The sequence below is a fragment of the Coregonus clupeaformis genome, unplaced genomic scaffold (genome assembly GCF_020615455.1).
Source record: "Coregonus clupeaformis isolate EN_2021a unplaced genomic scaffold, ASM2061545v1 scaf0458, whole genome shotgun sequence".
NCBI classification, from domain to species: Eukaryota; Metazoa; Chordata; class Actinopteri; order Salmoniformes; family Salmonidae; genus Coregonus; species Coregonus clupeaformis.
In genome coordinates, this window is record NW_025533913.1 from 257,018 (window position 1) to 275,151 (window position 18,134).

The window sequence follows — 18,134 nt, forward strand, 5'->3', positions numbered from 1 at the left end:
CGTGGGAATCTGTTAAACCTAGTTGATCAACTAGTATCAATCAGAGCATCAGAGGTTGAGACCTCTTGGGGCTTCAGTTTAGACAAAGATGCATGCCATGTCTTACCTCTGCCACAGGAGGCGCTACACTCTGTTGCCCCAGACAGTTTCCAGTTGTATTCTCTCTGCCGTCTGGGTGGCTGGACCGCTGGCACCTGGTTGTTGGGTACCTGGGTAGGGTACTTGCCCCCTCCTGCTGGATCGTACCCCTCCTGGTTGGGGTTGCCATGGTGGTCATTCCCACCTTGCCCATGCAAAGTGTTCCCTGGGAGATTGAACATAGTCTTTCAGCCAACGAAACCAGGGGAAAACTCACAGTCATTGAGATGCAGCGCCATCAGTGGTTGTGACCCCCTCCCGTGGACTAATAATTCATTTAGGATGCATCAGTACATTTGGGGAGCCTCACCTCCAGGCCTGTGTTTGGGGTGCTGTGGGTGGACTGGATTCCTGTGATCAGGGTGCTGTTGAGGGTTGTCGGAGGGAAGGATGAATTCATAGCTCACTCCTGGGTTGGGCTGTTGGTAGATCACCTGAGGACAGAGCAAAACTTATTCAGTGAACAAGTTAATTACAACATAATGTGCCAGTGTAAACTGCCAGAGAAATATGTGCCAATATGAGCTGTTACAGTACATACAAGTTGACTGGTTACATACATAAACATCCAGGATCTCATTGGTTGGCCCCTCAGCCAGGAAGGACTCCCCGGCGGTGCTGGTGATCTCATTGGGTCGTCGGTAGGTGAACATGGTGCCCACTCCCTCATACTTCCCCGGCCGGTCAATGGCCCAGTTCCCATTGATGATGGAGCGACCTGAGCGGCTTTTCAGAGCTGCAGACAGACCATGAGTTGACTGTTAATAAAACCCACATTAAAGGAAAACTCCACCCAAAAGCTATATTTTGGTATTTGTTTCATTAGTCCATTGTTGACATAGTCCCTAAATGTCAGCACTCACATTTTCAAGGTATGTAACTTTCAAAATACAGAAATGAGCCCCATATGATACATTTTGCATCAGATGATGCAAAACGCAGCGTCATATGATTCCAAATGCATCATACCCAGACTATTTGCATTGCCCCCGCCCACCCTCTTTTACGCTGTTGCTACTCTCTGTTTATTATCTATGCATAGTCACTTTAATAACTCTACCTACATGTACATATTACCTCAATTACCTCGACTAACCGGTGCCCCCGCATTGACACTGTGCCGGTACCCCCTGTATATAGCCTCGCTATTGTTATTTTACTATTGTTATTTTACTGCTGCTCTTTATTTTATTTTTTAGGTATTCTTTCTTTAAACTGCATTGTTGGTTATGGGCTTGTAAGTAAGCATTTCACTGTATGGTCTACACCTGTTGTATTCGGCGCATGTGACAAATACAATTTGATTTGATTTGATTTCTGTATTTTTGAAAGGAGTGAGCTATTTTCCTTTAAATGCTGAACTTCCTGCTTTACAGGAAGTATGGGGGCACTCAATATGGCCGCCGGTCCCCCCATCATAGAACAACAACTTGAATGGGAATGTCCATTCTATTAGTTATATGTCCATGAGACAGACAGCAACCCTTCCTGTCACAATCAGCTCTACTGTGCTTAGACAGACAGGAAATAATGCTGACAATCACTCTGCCATAACTGTTGTTTAATGTGAAGCAGTTTTAATGTAATGAGCAAATCAGTTAAAAGTGAGCGGTGTAATTACCGCTAACTGAATACATTTTGTCACATGTATCTTCAAAGCCGTGTCTTTTGTAAATGAGCAAACCTGTTAGTAAAGAGCTGGCAAAGCTTTATGTTAATTGTGTAGCTGAATCTCTGAACTCTACAGCCGCATAGGAGAATTCCATGGTTAGGGCAACAGGCCATCCGAAAATCATTAGACAAGTAACATTAAGACTACTGAATATAAGAGTGTTTGGACAACTAAAAGCACACAGGCCCCGTGTAGCTCAGTTGGTAGAGCATGGCGCTTGCAACGCCAGGGTTGTGGGTTCGATTCCCACGGGGGGCCAGTATAAAATTAAAATAAATGTATGCACTCACTAACTGTAAGTCGTTCTGGATAAGAGCGTCTGCTAAATGACAAAAATGTAAACATTAGCCATGCAGAAATAAACTAGAACAGAAGTCTATTGAGGAGAATGGGGCAAACATCAGGGGATAATGGTAATGATAAGTAGTTCAATGGAAGAATCCTCGGTTGTCTCCTGTTTCCATCACTCCTCAGAATGTTTGCATTTATCCCCAGGATGTTGCATTCACAGCAAGCTCTTACCCGATAACATATGAACTCTTCCGACAACAACGCCAACAGACGCAGTCACTGAAAGGAGCCATTATCCACGCATACTCTACATTTCCTGCTTAGGTGCTTACTCACTGAGTAAGTATTGTGTAAGGGTTGAGTAGGGACTCATTAAAAAAGCAGGGCATAACTTGGCACCCCCATTTAGTAGTTTTGACTTTGAAAGGTAGTTTCAGAGCAGGTTCCATCGCTGGGCTCAGTCAGTAGTGTTGGTTTTCTAGGCAGCAGTGAAATTCCTCACCTTAATTAAAAAGGATGGGAAGGCTGGAGGAAAAGGTCCTCTAATGAAAGCTTGTTTATGTACTATCCCCTGAGGGGAGCAGCCAGGCCAGGGGAAGTGGGGGCCAGGCACTCCCTCTCTCTCTCTCTCTCTCTCTCTGCTCTGCCAGACCCACTGCTATGCTATGGCATGGCTCTCATTAAACCAATGTCTCCAACAATAAAACACTGACATTCCAGTAGTCATTCCTGAAAATAGACCCACTTCTGTGTCACACTGTTATGCTTCTATAAAGACAATAACTTATTTATTCAATGAATTTTGGCGAAGGGCTTTTTTTAAATAAAAGATTGTAACCAGAAGTGCACTGTGTGGTTACTTACTACTGACAACATAGAAATGCCCACATTTGGAAAATCCTAAATTCCGGAAAAAGCCCTCCTGCTCTGTATTTGAGCTTCCTTTTAATTAAATGAATCAAATCAATTTAACAAGCAGCTGTTCCCTGCTGCCTGATACCAGGCTCACAGCACGGATGTAGCAAGACATGACCTAAAATAGCTACTGCTGTCAGATGTTTTATAACTTGAAGCTTATCTTTAAATGTTGACTTTTTATTAGTACCGTTAATGTAATGTGAATCATAATCTAACATGTGGTCGAAGGGAAAACCTAAAATTGTTATTGCATGTGTCATAGCTCATGGGCCTGATTCAGGCAGAGATGTATGGAGCCTCAAGAGGCAGTGGATAAAGAGCTGGTAACTCTGTAGCGAAACAGAGGTGTGTTGAGTGGTTGTTGACTGGTTGAATCAACATTGTTTCCTCGTCATTTCAATGAAATTACGTTGAACCAACGTGGAATAGACGTTGAATTGACGTCCGTGCCCAGTGGGTAATGTCTAGGCTTTAGCTCAGTGGGCTAACACAGTCTTGTGGCACACAGGAGACCCGGGTTAAAACCCTGGTCAGTCACAGTCCTACTCACCCAGGTAATTCCTGCTCTTCACCGTCTCGGTGACGTTGATCTTGGTGGCTCCCTCTGGGATCTCCACTATCTTGTGGTAGCCCACCTTGTTCAGGTTGTGCTGCTGGAAGAGCCCTGACACCAGCTTACAGGCCATGTTGTCCCCACCACACACCCCACACTTGTCAATCACCTTGCCTGAGCCCAGGTACTCATCGCAGCCCAGACTCTGTCAGAGAGGGAGAAGGAGGTCAAATGAGGGGACAGAGGACATGTATAGCATCTCACTAATCAATACCGGTACATTACAAACAGTACAGTGTGTTTTTGTTGTAAGCAGAGGGACTGTAGGATTTTTGAGGTGAAGCAATTTTCAACTGTTGAGCTACTGAGACATCTGTTTTAACAAGCAACTGTTTTACCACTGAATTGCATGGAAAAGTAAATAACATGAACAACCTCATTAATCAAGTAAAGAGGGGAGAATGAGAGATAATAAACCGAAGCTTATCCCAGCATATTCATAAACAAACCCATGTTATTTCACCTCTCTAACTCCCTGACCTGCTGCACATAATTAACTACCATAACACAACAACCAATTAGTCTGAGCCCGGCTTCATTCCAACAACAGGCATATTCTTGGCACGATGCTAGAGTAGTAACGGCTCCCAAAGTTTCAGAGCAAATCCTCAGGGGTGTTAGCTTTCTCTGTCACATTGGCACTCATAAATTACAGGTAGACTGGATACGGTAAGTATAGAACACTCAAATCAGCAGTCGATAAATCCAGCCAATCCAGCCGTAAAAGTAGTTTGCTGTGTGAACAGGTGCTGCAGGCAGGGGCCTGGTTGGGACTGATCCCAGCAGGCCACCATACTTCTATAATTCCAGACCCCTATGAAGTGGAGAGTAGACACTGGCATGCCAGGATCAGGATACGCCCTTAGCCCGTCACCACTCGAACCTCGAACTTAAGGGACGACCGAGGGAGGGTTCAGCAGGGGATAAAAAAGCAGTTTTGTTTTAATGACGCAAAGCTCCTCTGTGATTGGACGGCTGCCAACGTTAGTCTCTAGTCAGTCAGTATCTCTCAGGGAACGTTACGGTTAGTAGTCCAGTGAATAATCCCCCCCGTTCCTAGACATTACCCCGTCACAAACAATTTCCTCCCAATCCCAAGCCAGGACTAATGGGAATCTTGCCTTGCTAAACAGGCATATTTTCTCAGACCAACTGTATATATTATGTCCCAATATTCAAAAAAAATGTTACACAACATTTTATGTGTGGTCCTTAAGCACGGGGAATAACTAGGCTTACATAGAATAATCACGCAAACAAATGCATATGAAGAGCAGACTACAGTCGTAATTAAAAAGGTTTTTGCTGTAGATTCAGGCTCTCTCAGCGGACTTCCTGGAGCTGCAGTAAGACAGTCAGCTGCAGGCTGGATGCAGGCTGGGACAGGGGGCTGGAAGAGGGAGATGGTGGCCAGGCCAGGGCTAGGGGTGGACTGAGGAGATTGGGGTAGACTCAGGAGACAGAAGCCTGGCTCTCGCCCACCCATAGCAGCGAGGTCTGCATCGGGCCAACACTCCACCCAGGCCAAAACAAATACACACTACCTCCTACACAGGAAATAAGTGATGAGAGAGGGAATAGCAAACTAAGAGCCCTGAGAAATGACAAAACAGGGCAAATGTTATATTGGCCAATGTGGAATTATTCTAAGCACAAGGCTGACAGGATAAAAACGGATCTACAGTACATACTGTAGCCTATAGGCATTCAAATGTAAGATTGGTACATGATGAAAAATAGATTGTTCCATATGAGTTTACACATTATTATATTTTCATACATCACATGTACAGTATGCAAGGCTATCACAAAAAATTGGGATACCAAGTGAGTGGTATCTGTCTTCTCAATTTTCACCATAAAACACCCTGACTTCAAGCAACAACATTATCACAGATATCATTTCAATGTTTAGCCTTAATCCCAGGAGAAAGAGAACTGTTCCTTCCTTCCCCTCATAAACTACAGCCTGACAAGCATCGGCGATTAATGGTTATCTGTGACCATTTGCGTGGGAAAAGCTCTGAATCACTATGTGTTAACGTGTGAATGGAGAGTCACATCATTTATTACCAGTAATCTGAGTAATCAGTCAATGTATGAAATATCATGTGACTAAGAGGCGTCAGTAGTGTTTTTACAAAAATTGTGCAATAAGGTTTTCCAAGCCTTTTAATATAGTAAAATGGCTTAGGGCATGGGACCTATACAGGAAGCATTGAGGGAATGTGTGTAGGGATTATTTGATATCAAATATTTTCACTGTTAATGTACAGTCCAGTATATCTTTCAAATCATAAACTGTCAAAACAGACTTTTGAAACAGATGATAGGCCATGCAAAACAGTGAAGCTAGCAGTCATCTGTCTCCCAAACCTGAAAACAGTCACCCAGGCTGTCCTTGATATATCAAATATAAATGGACCTGCATCACGAATTCATCAAAATGAGGTGTGTCAATTAACTTGTCTGGACACATGAATGTCCCCATGGGGTAAAGCGTGTGGGACTGTGCCCAAATCTCAAAGTGCACAATAAATGAGGATCCAAGTTTGGAGGGATCCTAGTTTTTCCCTTTCAAGGGGATCCACAGCATTTAAGTGCTCAATTTATTCAGAGACCACATCATTGCTTTTTTCTAATCTGCTCTCTGTGGGTGGTTTATAATTCTGCTTGGCACTGGACGACATCCCTTTTCAGTAGAACTATAATGGACCTTTAAATGTCACTAAAATCCACCTCATCTGGAAATGGTTAGACGTGTCAGGATGGTAGTCAACTACCAGTCAAAGTGAGGAACGTCGGTTGAAAACAACAGTCTTCCAATAAACCCCAACAGCACTTTTCCAGATACAATAGATGTAAGGTCTTATGCTTTTAGGAATTGGCTTGTCATGATAGGGATGATAATCCCTGGTTTAGTTCAATGGAATGAATTTATGAAATTCTACTGAACCAGCAGACTATTGGTCTCTTTCCATCATACCAGTAACCACTTTATAACAAATGTTTGAGTTTGCATTAATAAGGTTATTAGAGACCCTTAAACTACAGTCTCACTATGATGCTAAAGCTATCCTAATCCCAAGCCTGTCCTCAGCTGTGCAGGCGCCTCTTCTCAGAAATTAAGGTTTGGGAGCTTTAAAATGACTGCCTAATGCACTTTAATTGAGTGGGTAAAGAAGGAAGGAAAAACTGGCATTTATTTCATTGCAAACATTCACACACTGTCAAGAAACTGTTGCAAAGACACTCCATGTCACTTAATCCTTTTCCCACAGGCTTGGCGTAGGTTACACTTGCCTTGCAATAATGTTGCTTTTAACTGTGTGGGGGGTCTTGATTTGTGGTTCCCAACAAGGAATACAAATATGGATATAGAAAGGAGAGGTCACAGTGACTTCATGCTGGAGTTAACAGGAATGTTGGAAACATCTTACAGTCCTTAACTCGACCAGCCCCCATCTTTCTTTAACTGTAAAGACCTCGGGCTAGATTCTATTAGATCTGCGCTAGCCAACACCCGCATAGCGATTGTTTTGGCGGTGTCAAAGGTAGAACTGCGTTAGCTTATCATGGACACCGCTATTGGATGCAACGAAATCACCCGATTTTGTAATCCGACAAATCCCATGCAGCCGCATTAGAAGTTCATGCAGCCGCGTTACAAGTTCAAACACTGAAATGCGTGATGTTTTATTGTCTACACCTCGATTAGGCTGATAGACTATAAATCCCCCCCATCCAAATGAAATTGAAAACATGCATTAGAAGGCTACACTTTCTATCACCATTTTGAACTCCTAACACGGTGGGGATTATAAGGAAGGGGGTGGTTTGTGACACAAAAGCAGCAACTCACTTATTTGTCAGCTCACACCACAGTTGCACCTCCAACATCGGCAAAACATCTGCTATGCGTATGTCTGCCAATGCGGGTCAACGCTCGTTCTGATTTAATCGAGGCCTTCATCTCCCCCATCTTCTGTAAATGAAGTAAATATGGTGGAAAAAGTCAGTAGCGGACTCCCTGCTAGGGTTTCTCACAGGCGGGTACTGGGACCCTGGGTTTAAATAGAGAGTGTTTGTGAGTGGATGTTTAGACAGAGAAATCCACTAATGACAACGAGATTGAAGCTAACGAGTGATTGACATCAACATGTGCAGATGGCCTATCAGTATAGGCCTATCAGGCAGCACTATGGAACACAAATACATCCAGATTCATGCAGCTGTTTCAGGAGCCCCATCTACACAAATGATCCATTATCAACCACATACTCTGCATATCAGGGACTCCAATGCAGACACTTTTATTCAGTCATTGCTGTAACTGACACTGATACAGGTCTATCCTAGACCATAACTGTTCTGATCTCTGATCTCTACCATGTCCATGGCTTGAGGTCAGAACGTACTTGGGTCTGGTCAGAGCTTAGACTAGGGGTTCCCACGATATGTTACTCTGGGTGCCATGCCAGACCCACCAGCCTGGAAACCACTAGGGATAACTGACTAAAGCTTAACGTCAGAAGAGTCAGGAAGGTAGATACCTCAATGAGTCGCTGAGAGAGCACCAAGACTGCTCACTGAATACATGATCCTATAAGGATAAGGATTGACATTGACTATATTAACGCACATGGTCCCTTAACACTATTACAGGGTACACAAACTTAGACATGCATCCAGCTGTATCTGGTCACTAATACTAAAACATTTGTGTTTAATGTTCCAAGGTTAAAATCGTGCATATTATTTAACATAACATCTAATATTTGAACTCCTAACATGTTGTCTCAGCATGTTTATCAACTAAAAACAAACTAAATGAATGCTGCATTAATGCAATACATATTTATAACAATAACAGGCCCTAGAATTAAGTGTCAGCTAAATGGTTTGGACTAGCTTCACCAATTACATTTGATCAACTTAAATTCTTATGAGAATGTCTTCAGATTAAAGGCATTCTCCATTTATTTTCAAACGATAACACTCCACTTTGACATGAAAGAAACACACACAACCTGTCGACCAAATTTACGACCAAAGAGTAACAGAGGTTGTTTTGTGAACATTATGGGTATATTTTCAACTCTTCACTTGCTGTACATCCAGCAGAGAATTCTGCTGGAGCGTTGCCATTGCTGTTATCAAGACTTGGCTTGCAATGATACGCCAGCTCATCTGGAAATGTAATATTTACATTACTGGGCTTCCAAGCTGAGATTTCTGGGGCAATGTCATACCAGATAATAATTCATAGTGGAGGTGACCTTACAGCAAGATGGCCACCGAATGGAAATTACATTATGCTGAGATCTATAGAAAACTCACTGACTGACCACAACCTCAACATGAAAAAAAGATAAGTGGGGATCATTTTCTGTTTTATCAAAAATGTGACTCATGGCTCCAGAGGAAATGGTAGTAATGAATAGTAACCTGGGTCATACTGTACATCAGAAGTGCTGACAATGAGAAATAAGTGGGTTCTAAACATTTTAAATCAAACAGAATGCAAGATATGTCTACATAATCAGTTGGGCCAACTTCAACTCTTTCAGTTTAACTCCCCACTGCACAAAATAATACTTACATTCAATAAACATAGTTAACTACTACTGACTTGGTTGGAATGATGAAGGTCTACAGTAGATCTATAGAAATGCCAAAATAACATCATCTCCCAGACTCATTATGGTATTCTATCTACAGTGGGGGAAAAAAGTATTTAGTCAGCCACCAATTGTGCAAGTTCTCCCACTTAAAAAGATGAGAGAGGCCTGTAATTTTCATCATAGGTACACGTCAACTATGACAGACAAATTGAGAAAAGAAAATCACATTGTAGGATTTTTAATGAATTTATTTGCAAATTATGGTGGAAAATAAGTATTTGGTCACCTACAAACAAGCAACATTTCTGGCTCTCACAGACCTGTAACTTCTTCTTTAAGAGGCTCCTCTGTCCTCCACTCGTTACCTGTATTAATGGCACCTGTTTGAACTTGTTATCAGTATAAAAGACACCTGTCCACAACCTCAAACAGTCACACTCCAAACTCCACTATGGCCAAGACCAAAGAGCTGTCAAAGGACACCAGAAACAAAATTGTAGACCTGCACCAGGCTGGGAAGACTGAATCTGCAATAGGTAAGCAGCTTGGTTTGAAGAAATCAACTGTGGGAGCAATTATTAGGAAATGGAAGACATACAAGACCACTGATAATCTCCCTCGATCTGGGGCTCCACGCAAGATCTCACCCCGTGGGGTCAAAATGATCACAAGAACGGTGAGCAAAAATCCCAGAACCACACGGGGGGACCTAGTGAATGACCTGCAGAGAGCTGGGACCAAAGTAACAAAGCCTACCATCAGTAACACACTACGCCGCCAGGGACTCAAATCCTGCAGTGACAGATGTGTCCCCCTGCTTAAGCCAGTACATGTCCAGGCCCGTCTGAAGTTTGCTAGAGTGCATTTGGATGATCCAGAAGAGGATTGGGAGAATGTCATATGGTCAGATGAAACCAAAATAGAACTTTTTGGTAAAAACTCAACTCGTCGTGTTTGGAGGACAAAGAATGCTGAGTTGCATCCAAAGAACACCATACCTACTGTGAAGCATGGGGGTGGAAACATCATGCTTTGGGGCTGTTTTTCTGCAAAGGGACCAGGACGACTGATCCGTGTAAAGGAAAGAATGAATGGGGCCATGTATCGTGAGATTTTGAGTGAAAACCTCCTTCCATCAGCAAGGGCATTGAAGATGAAACGTGGCTGGGTCTTTCAGCATGACAATGATCCCAAACACACCGCCCGGCAACGAAGGAGTGGCTTCGTAAGAAGCATTTCAAGGTCCTGGAGTGGCCTAGCCAGTCTCCAGATCTCAACCCCATAGAAAATCTTTGGAGGGAGTTGAAAGTCAGCGACAGCCCCAAAACATCACTGCTCTAGATGAGATCTGCATGGAGGAATGGGCCAAAATACCAGCAACAGTGTGTGAAAACCTTGTGAAGACTTACAGAAAACGTTTGACCTGTGTCATTGCCAACAAAGGGTATATAACAAAGTATTGAGAAACTTTTGTTATTGACCAAATACTTATTTTCCACCATAATTTGCAAATAAATTCATTAAAAATCCTACAATGTGATTTTCTGGATTTTTTTTAAATCATTGTGTCTGTCATAGTTGACGTGTACCTATGATGAAAATTACAGGCCTCTCTCATCTTTTTAAGTGGGAGAACTTGCACAATTGGTGGCTGACTAAATACTTGTTTTCCCCACTGTACCTACCCACTCACTGAGGATGCCTTCACTGTCTGCCTGGTTTGAAAACACAGAGGCACTGTGGTCAAGGAAAGTAAAGAGAGCTTCCTCTAACCTTCCTTGACTGGGATGTGAATGGCTAGAAGTGCTCTCACCCTGACATCCTGTCAGTCTCCCAAGCTAGACATGCTATAGTGGTACAGTCTCATATGGGCTTGGTGTAGACTTGAAGTTAGACATGCCATAGTCGTATCATATGGGGTCGGTGTATGTACAGTACGCCAGCCAGCTACCGCTGAGTCTCCCAGGCAGGCAGCCCTGGGAGTTGGTGTCAGGATGTCAGGAAGCGGTGTGGCTTGGCTTTAGAGAGGGCAGCAAACCTCAGCTATGTGTCAGTCATTCCATTCATTTAATTTAATCTCCGTCCATGTACGCTTTCCTTCCTGTCTGTTTAAACACTACAGCACAATGAGGTGGTGGTGCTCTCTACCACAGCAGGCAGGCAGGCAGACAGTCAGGCAGTCAGGCAGGCAGTCAGGCAGGCAGGCAGTCAGGCAGGCAGGCAGGCAGGCAGGCAGGCAGGCAGGCAGGCAGGCAGGCAGGGATTCAGAACAGAGGCTCACTCTACTTACTGTCTAATGAGCTCAACTTCTGACCAAAGGTGTTCCAATGCTGCTGATGTTGTTGAATGGTATTCACAATACAGGTATAAAGTAAATGTGATAACAAAATAACAAAATGCTCAATTCCATCACCTTTTAAATTGTTAGGACTAATGCAAACCCTGTGAACACTGAATATTGGACCTGCTGAGTTGAAACACTGGCCATCTTTAAGAATAGGACCATACTGGCATCCTGTATAGCTTTAGAAAATACAGAGTCACATGTCCCATATAATAGTGTCTGTCTGTGTTTTACCACTGATTCCTATTTCAATTCTCACACAGAATCCAGTGTAACATAGTATGGCATGACAACCCACCCCCTCCGTTGGGTCGGTCGGTCCATGTGAAGTGCATGTGGTCAGACGTTGGCGGTGGCGTAGGCCACAAGCATCTGTCTCCCACATGGTGAGATGCTGTGTTCCTTTCTACCTTCCCTTTAGAAGCTCCTTTATCAGAACAGTGTTTAATGAGGGTGAGGTCGCTAACGACACACACTGCCTTTAACACAGTCAGCACTGGAAAAACATCTGCAGCTGTGGTGAAGGTAGGCTACTGTAGTGCTGGGGACTGCTCAGTGATCACAAGGTGAAAGGTGATTTTCACTTGCATACAGTATGATGAAGTCACTTTGTAAGGTACATCCATCAGACATTCAAGGGCAGCTCCCAATGAATAGTTTTAGACCTGTTATGGTACTGTACAACTTGCAATACCAATTGACATTTCCATATCAGATTGCAGCATTAAAAGGAGATTAGGAAATATGGCCATTCTGGCTGCTATGACAGAAGAGAGGGAAAATTGGCAGCCTTCAACAAAGAACTAGAAAATATATTTATGTCCTATAACATTTTCATGCGTGTGCACTTTTTAAAACATTTTGCTTAACAAAATTAAATAGACAAATGGACCATCACAATCCATCTGTAAATGGAAGAATGGAAGACATACTTTCAAGAATCACAGACTTTTCCTCCAATTTCATCTCTGGAACTTGTATCATGGATATGTTGGGAAGCCAACCAAGCCAAGGCAATAATCTGAGCTTGTAACCACTAAAAGAAGCACAAACTCTTGGTCTTCTTGGACCACACAGTGATAACTCATGGGTTCTTTCCCACTACATGGCGTTTCCCAACATCAATCATTACATGTGTCAAACCCCAAGCGGGTATCCAAAACAACCAGGAATAATGACTGAACTGTGGGGATAACTCTTCCCACTGAGAGAAGTAGGGCTACTGTACATCAGCACGAGATACAATACAGGACAAAGTGGTAATAACATGGTAAAACAGTATGGCAACAAGCTATAGTTACTCAAATACTTTTTTTGCCCCGGATATGAGTGGGGTCCTCAACAGTGAAGAGTAGAGTGACATATACTGGTCATGACTGGGGGATGTTTTCTCAACAGGAAAGAGACCTCACGTCTCCCAGCCTGAGGCCTCAGGCCAAGGGCACAGAAGCCTCATAAATGCCCACTGCTTGTAAATGTCTCTGAAATAGCACAAACCGTGTTGATTCTACAGCCTTTAAAACACTGAGGGTTTCCTCTGACATCATTATCTGTTTGTAGAGGTTCTGTGTTGGGAACATAATGAATGGATTAACAAAAACCAGCAAGTGACCAAATACAGGGTAAGGGACAACTTAAGGACACACCTACATGTTTACATGTAGAAATTAAAGGTGCCCTATAGTGAGAGTTTGCATCTCAGTGCTTGAGGCGTCACTACAGACCCCCTGGTTGGATTCCAGGCTGTATCACATCCGGCCGTGATTGGGAGTCCCATAGGGCGGCGCACAATTGGCCCTGCGTCGTCCGGGTTTGGCCGGTGTAGGACGTCATTGTAAATAAGCATTTGTTCTTAACTGACTTGCCTAGTTAAATAAAGGTACAATTAAAAAAAAATTGAGGGAACACTTAATCCTGTGCAATCATTCTCTAAAACACCAATCTCAACAGCTGCCAAATGACAAACTGCTGCTTCGCCTGACGTCACTTATTTTTACAGAGATGTTTAGGAGAAGACAAAGCAAACCGGCTGCATGGACTCCTTCATTCATTCACATGCAACATGTTGGTCACAATGACTTTCATCAAGGTATATGATGAACAGATCAAACCAGGATACTGTACACAGAACTAGAATGAGACATCCTATTTCTATAACTGTATATCACCTCTCTGCAGCAGTATCACAGTGCTGTCACAGCCATGTAGTCATTCATCTACACACACACGGAGCTGTGCCAAGCTATGCCCTATGACAAGCCAGACAGGCTAATTTAGGACGACACTCATCCCCCTTTCGAGTTTCCACAGTTATACTAAGTACAACTTTGTAGGACACTGTCCTTTATAACTATGTAACAGCCTGCCTTATATGCGCTAGAGAGTAAACAGAACAGACTGCCAAAGCTGCTTAACAGTGAAAACAGTCACACAGTAAATACCTCATCTGATCCCTACTTCCTCCTCTTGATCTATAATCTGCATTCATAGCCATGACATGAAGTAACTTATAACTTAACCTATCTACTAGAATCAGACTATCAACTTACAGTTCAGCAGCTCAAGAAATACTTAAGAAGAACACCGGGCTAAACAGGCTAATTACATTCATAATACAGGTTTATACAGGTCATAGCTTTAGAGGGAGTCCCTCTTATGTCTGTTTGGGACGTCTAGAGATCCTGGGACTGGGAGCGATGAGTAGCCAGTCCCAGACAGTCGGTCTCAGCCCAACCTGTGGAAAAGCAGAGAGGGTCCATAGTAAGACCATGGTATGGTTTTTAGTCTTACCTGTGACCACGGGTTCCCCTGCGCAGTCACACGCATGTGGAGGAGGCAGACAAGCAGCAGAAGAGCCAGACCTGATAGCATTCTCTCATGTGGCCAAGAACTATTGACCAGCAGCTCTCAGTCATGCATTCAGACAGGTCCAGTACAAAACGGTAGCTGCTCCTGGCTGTTTTGCCTTGCCTCTGTAGCGCAGTGAACGCCAAAACCACTACTGTGCTGATCTCTATGCACAGCCTTGTAAACTGAGCTGGAGGAGGCGTATCTGTGGAGGCTGGGGCATTTAAGAGGAAAAGTGAGGGGAGAGAGAGAGAGAGAGAGAGAGAGAGAGAGAGAGAGAGAGAGAGAGAGAGAGAGAGAGAGAGAGAGAGAGAGAGAGAGAGAGAGAGAGAGAGAGAGAGAGAGAGAGAGAGAGAGAGAGAGAGAGAGAGAGAGAGAGAGAGAGAGAGAGAGAGAGAGAGAGAGAGAGAGAGAGAGAGAGAGAGAGAGAAGTGAGGAGAGGAGACAAGAATGAAGTGGAACATGAAGCCTCCTACTGTGTGGGCAACAATGGACAGGTGTTGGTGAGACAACTCAACTGGATACCTTTGCTGAGCATTCTTTAGTAGGACTTGATAGAATACCATTGCATTGTAATCTAGACCACTGACAATGGAACACAGCAGACAGCCAAAGAAAAATAACATAACAGCCCCAAATACTTTTAGGTCAAGTGGGCATTCTAACAAGGAAATAGACACACTACGGACAACATTTCATATTCTTAAACCTGGAGAAACCACAAACTCTGCAACAATATGATCCCTTTGCACTCTCTCTTATACAAGCATACTCAAGCACTTAATTGCCACGTCGCAAGGAAGGCTGGAAGTAAAAAAGCCGGAGCCAAAAAGCCTGAACTCATCATATGGTTTTCCTATTGCTGCACCATTGTTTCCACAACATTAAACCCTAATTCATCAGGACACACTGAAGTTAGGAGTGCGCTCTTCATCAGACTATGACAGTTGGTTTTCACATAAAAGTATATGACCATAGTGGGTGCATCAGGGCATTGTGGCTGTATTTGATTTGTAGACAAAGAGCATTTTTGCAGCCATGTTCACTTAACCATGAGATAATGTAATATTTTCCTATTTTAAAGCAGTATAGGGAGACCACAACAGGCACATGCAGCATACTACTGTATCCACTTCAATTCTGTATTTCAGCTGGGCTATAGAGAGAGAGAGAGAGAGAGGTCTGCACTCTCCAATCTACTTCCAGCAGGCTTTTAGTGGACACACCCTCTTCCTTAGGCCACATGTGCATCTAAATCCATTACATCTCCAATTGTGTGTAAATCTTTCCCAGCGGCAAGCAAAGGCATCCAGGACAGACAAAAATACAGAAAGTTTAGAGAGTGGCGTCTCAACACCTGGACTTGGCTTGGCTTCTGCTGGCACTCTCTAGTCTTTCCCCACTCTCTTTCTCTCTCTCTCTCTCTCTCTCTCTCTCTCTCTCAATTCAATTCAATTTCAATTTAAGGTTGCCCTTTTCTTGTGGCAACAGGTCACAAATCTTGCTGCTGTGATGGCACACTGTGGTTTTTCACCCAGTAGATAAGGGAGTTTATCAAAATTGGGTTTGTTTTCAAATTCTTTGTGGATCTCTGTAATCTGAGGGAAATATGTGTCTCTAATATGGTCATACATTTGGCAGGAGGTTAGGAAGTGCAGCTCAGTTTCCACCTAATTTTGTGGGCAATGTGCACATAGCCTGTCTTCTCTTGAGAGCCAGGTCTGCCTACGGCTGTCTTTCTCAATAGCAAGGCTATGCTCACTGAGTCTGTACATAGTCAAAGCTTTCCTTAAGTTTGGGTCAGTCACAGTGGTCAGGTATTCTGCCACTGTGTACTCTCTGTTTAGAGCCAAATAGCATTCTAGTTTGCTCTGTTTTTTTGTTAATTCTGTCCAATGTGTCAAGTAATTCTCTTTTTGTTTTCTCATGATTTGGTTGGGTCTAATTGTGTTGTTGTCCTGGGGCTCTGTGGGGTCTGTTTGTGTGTCTCTCTCTCTCTCTCTCTCTCTCTCTCTCTCTCTCTCTCTCCCAGAGGCAGACTGACTGACAGCCAGTGAATGAGCAGCCTCTCTGCAGCAACACATAACAGCTGCACACATGTTTACAGGGAATGTAGTGTATTGGGAAGAGAGCTTTTCAACAGCATGTCTATCTCTATAATCTCAGACACATCAGCTACTAATGCTCTCCTGATATACTGTATACTAATCTGGACAGATATTGAACAGTACCGCTTAACGCCCCGAGGCCGGCTGCTGGGACCTGCTGGATCAGACAGACTGAAAAGTAAAGCATGTCCTGGTTCTGGTTGGAGTTGTGTTTCCTTCAACATATGGGTCAGGTCAGCAGCCTTGGCTCCCAATGTCTCCTACCCACACACATCCACACACACCAGAGACATGCACTAGCCTACAGCATCAGGTGGTCTCACCATTACTGTACGGTATTCATACAATGAGTGTATTCATGTTTGCTTCCCATTTACTGTCATATTTCCATAATGTCTTAAAGTACGATGTAAGCATGACTTGGACAATTTTTTTTACATCCTGGTGATTCGAGCAGACATTTTCAAAAACTATTCTCTAACGAAACACTACTCTGGATTTCAATTCAATCTGTCTTATATTTAATTTTTTTAATCTACATATTACCATACATTTCAAACCCAAAACCCAAACATTAACTGCATGTACATTAAAAAGACCTATTGGAGTTGACTGTGTCAGGAAGACCACAGTTCGAAGATCGAGCAGTAGAGCAGAATGAGAGAAAAAATGAGATTTTTGTGCATCTGGGATACATATTAGCTGCAGCAAGGCCAGGCATGTAGGTCCCTTGATTGTTTCCTTCGAGCAATGTCTTTGACTAAGGAAGGCAGAGAGAGTGGGTTGCTAATGAATAAAACAGTGAGAGTGTTAGGATAATGAGGGGTGTGGTGGAGGTGAGGTTAGGGATCGGGGAACATAGCTGCGATCACTATTGATTATTTGGCCTGTTTGGCTCATAAAGCCAGCTGTCTGTGAATAACAGGGTCATCCTGTGGGGAGGACAGGGGTATGGAGATCCACGGTATGCTACATTATCACTGGAGGTACATTGTGGGGCATGGGACTGTGACTGACTGACTGATAGAGAGATGCATCCCAAATGGCACCCTATTCCCTTTATAGTGCACTACTTTTGACCAGAGACCATAGGGATATATAGGTAATAGGGTACCATTTGGGATATAAGCTCTGTGGGAAAACTGATCCTGGTTGTATGCTGGTTCTTTCCTGCTTGACACACCTGCTAATAGTCTGATGGTAATGAAGTTGTTAGGAGACAAAGATAAGGTGATCATTTATGACCAGGTTGACCTCAGGGGGCAGCCCACCTGCAGCACTGATGACACTTAGACACGACAAGTACGTACCAATGCACTTACCCCCTTTTTCCACACACATGCGTCACACACAAACACATGCACGCTCAAACATGCACTTGCACTGTTGTGTGCGCTCACACACACGCACACACACTGAATCTCCCTCTCAAATGACCATAAATTCCTGCCATTCAGCGAACCTTGACCACTCATTGAATAGCCTTCAGATGAAACAAACTTGAAGCTTCAAATCCATTCAACTAGCTCTTCAATTGACATTGACAACCACCCAGACAACAGCCAATCCAATCACTGTC

General features: G+C 43.5%; 1 protein-coding gene across 1 annotated transcript in view; it reads right to left on the bottom strand.

The window, feature by feature from the left end:
* Positions 1-18,134, bottom strand: part of LOC121583590 (thrombospondin type-1 domain-containing protein 4-like) — a 38,848-nt gene that overhangs the window by 5,930 nt on the left and 14,784 nt on the right. The window contains exons 5-8 of the mRNA XM_045215499.1: positions 3,570-3,777; positions 699-874; positions 449-572; positions 107-304 (exon numbers count right to left, since the gene is read on the bottom strand). Of these exons, the coding sequence (XP_045071434.1) occupies positions 107-304; positions 449-572; positions 699-874; positions 3,570-3,777 (706 nt within the window). The remainder of the gene's footprint in view (positions 1-106; positions 305-448; positions 573-698; positions 875-3,569; positions 3,778-18,134) is intronic.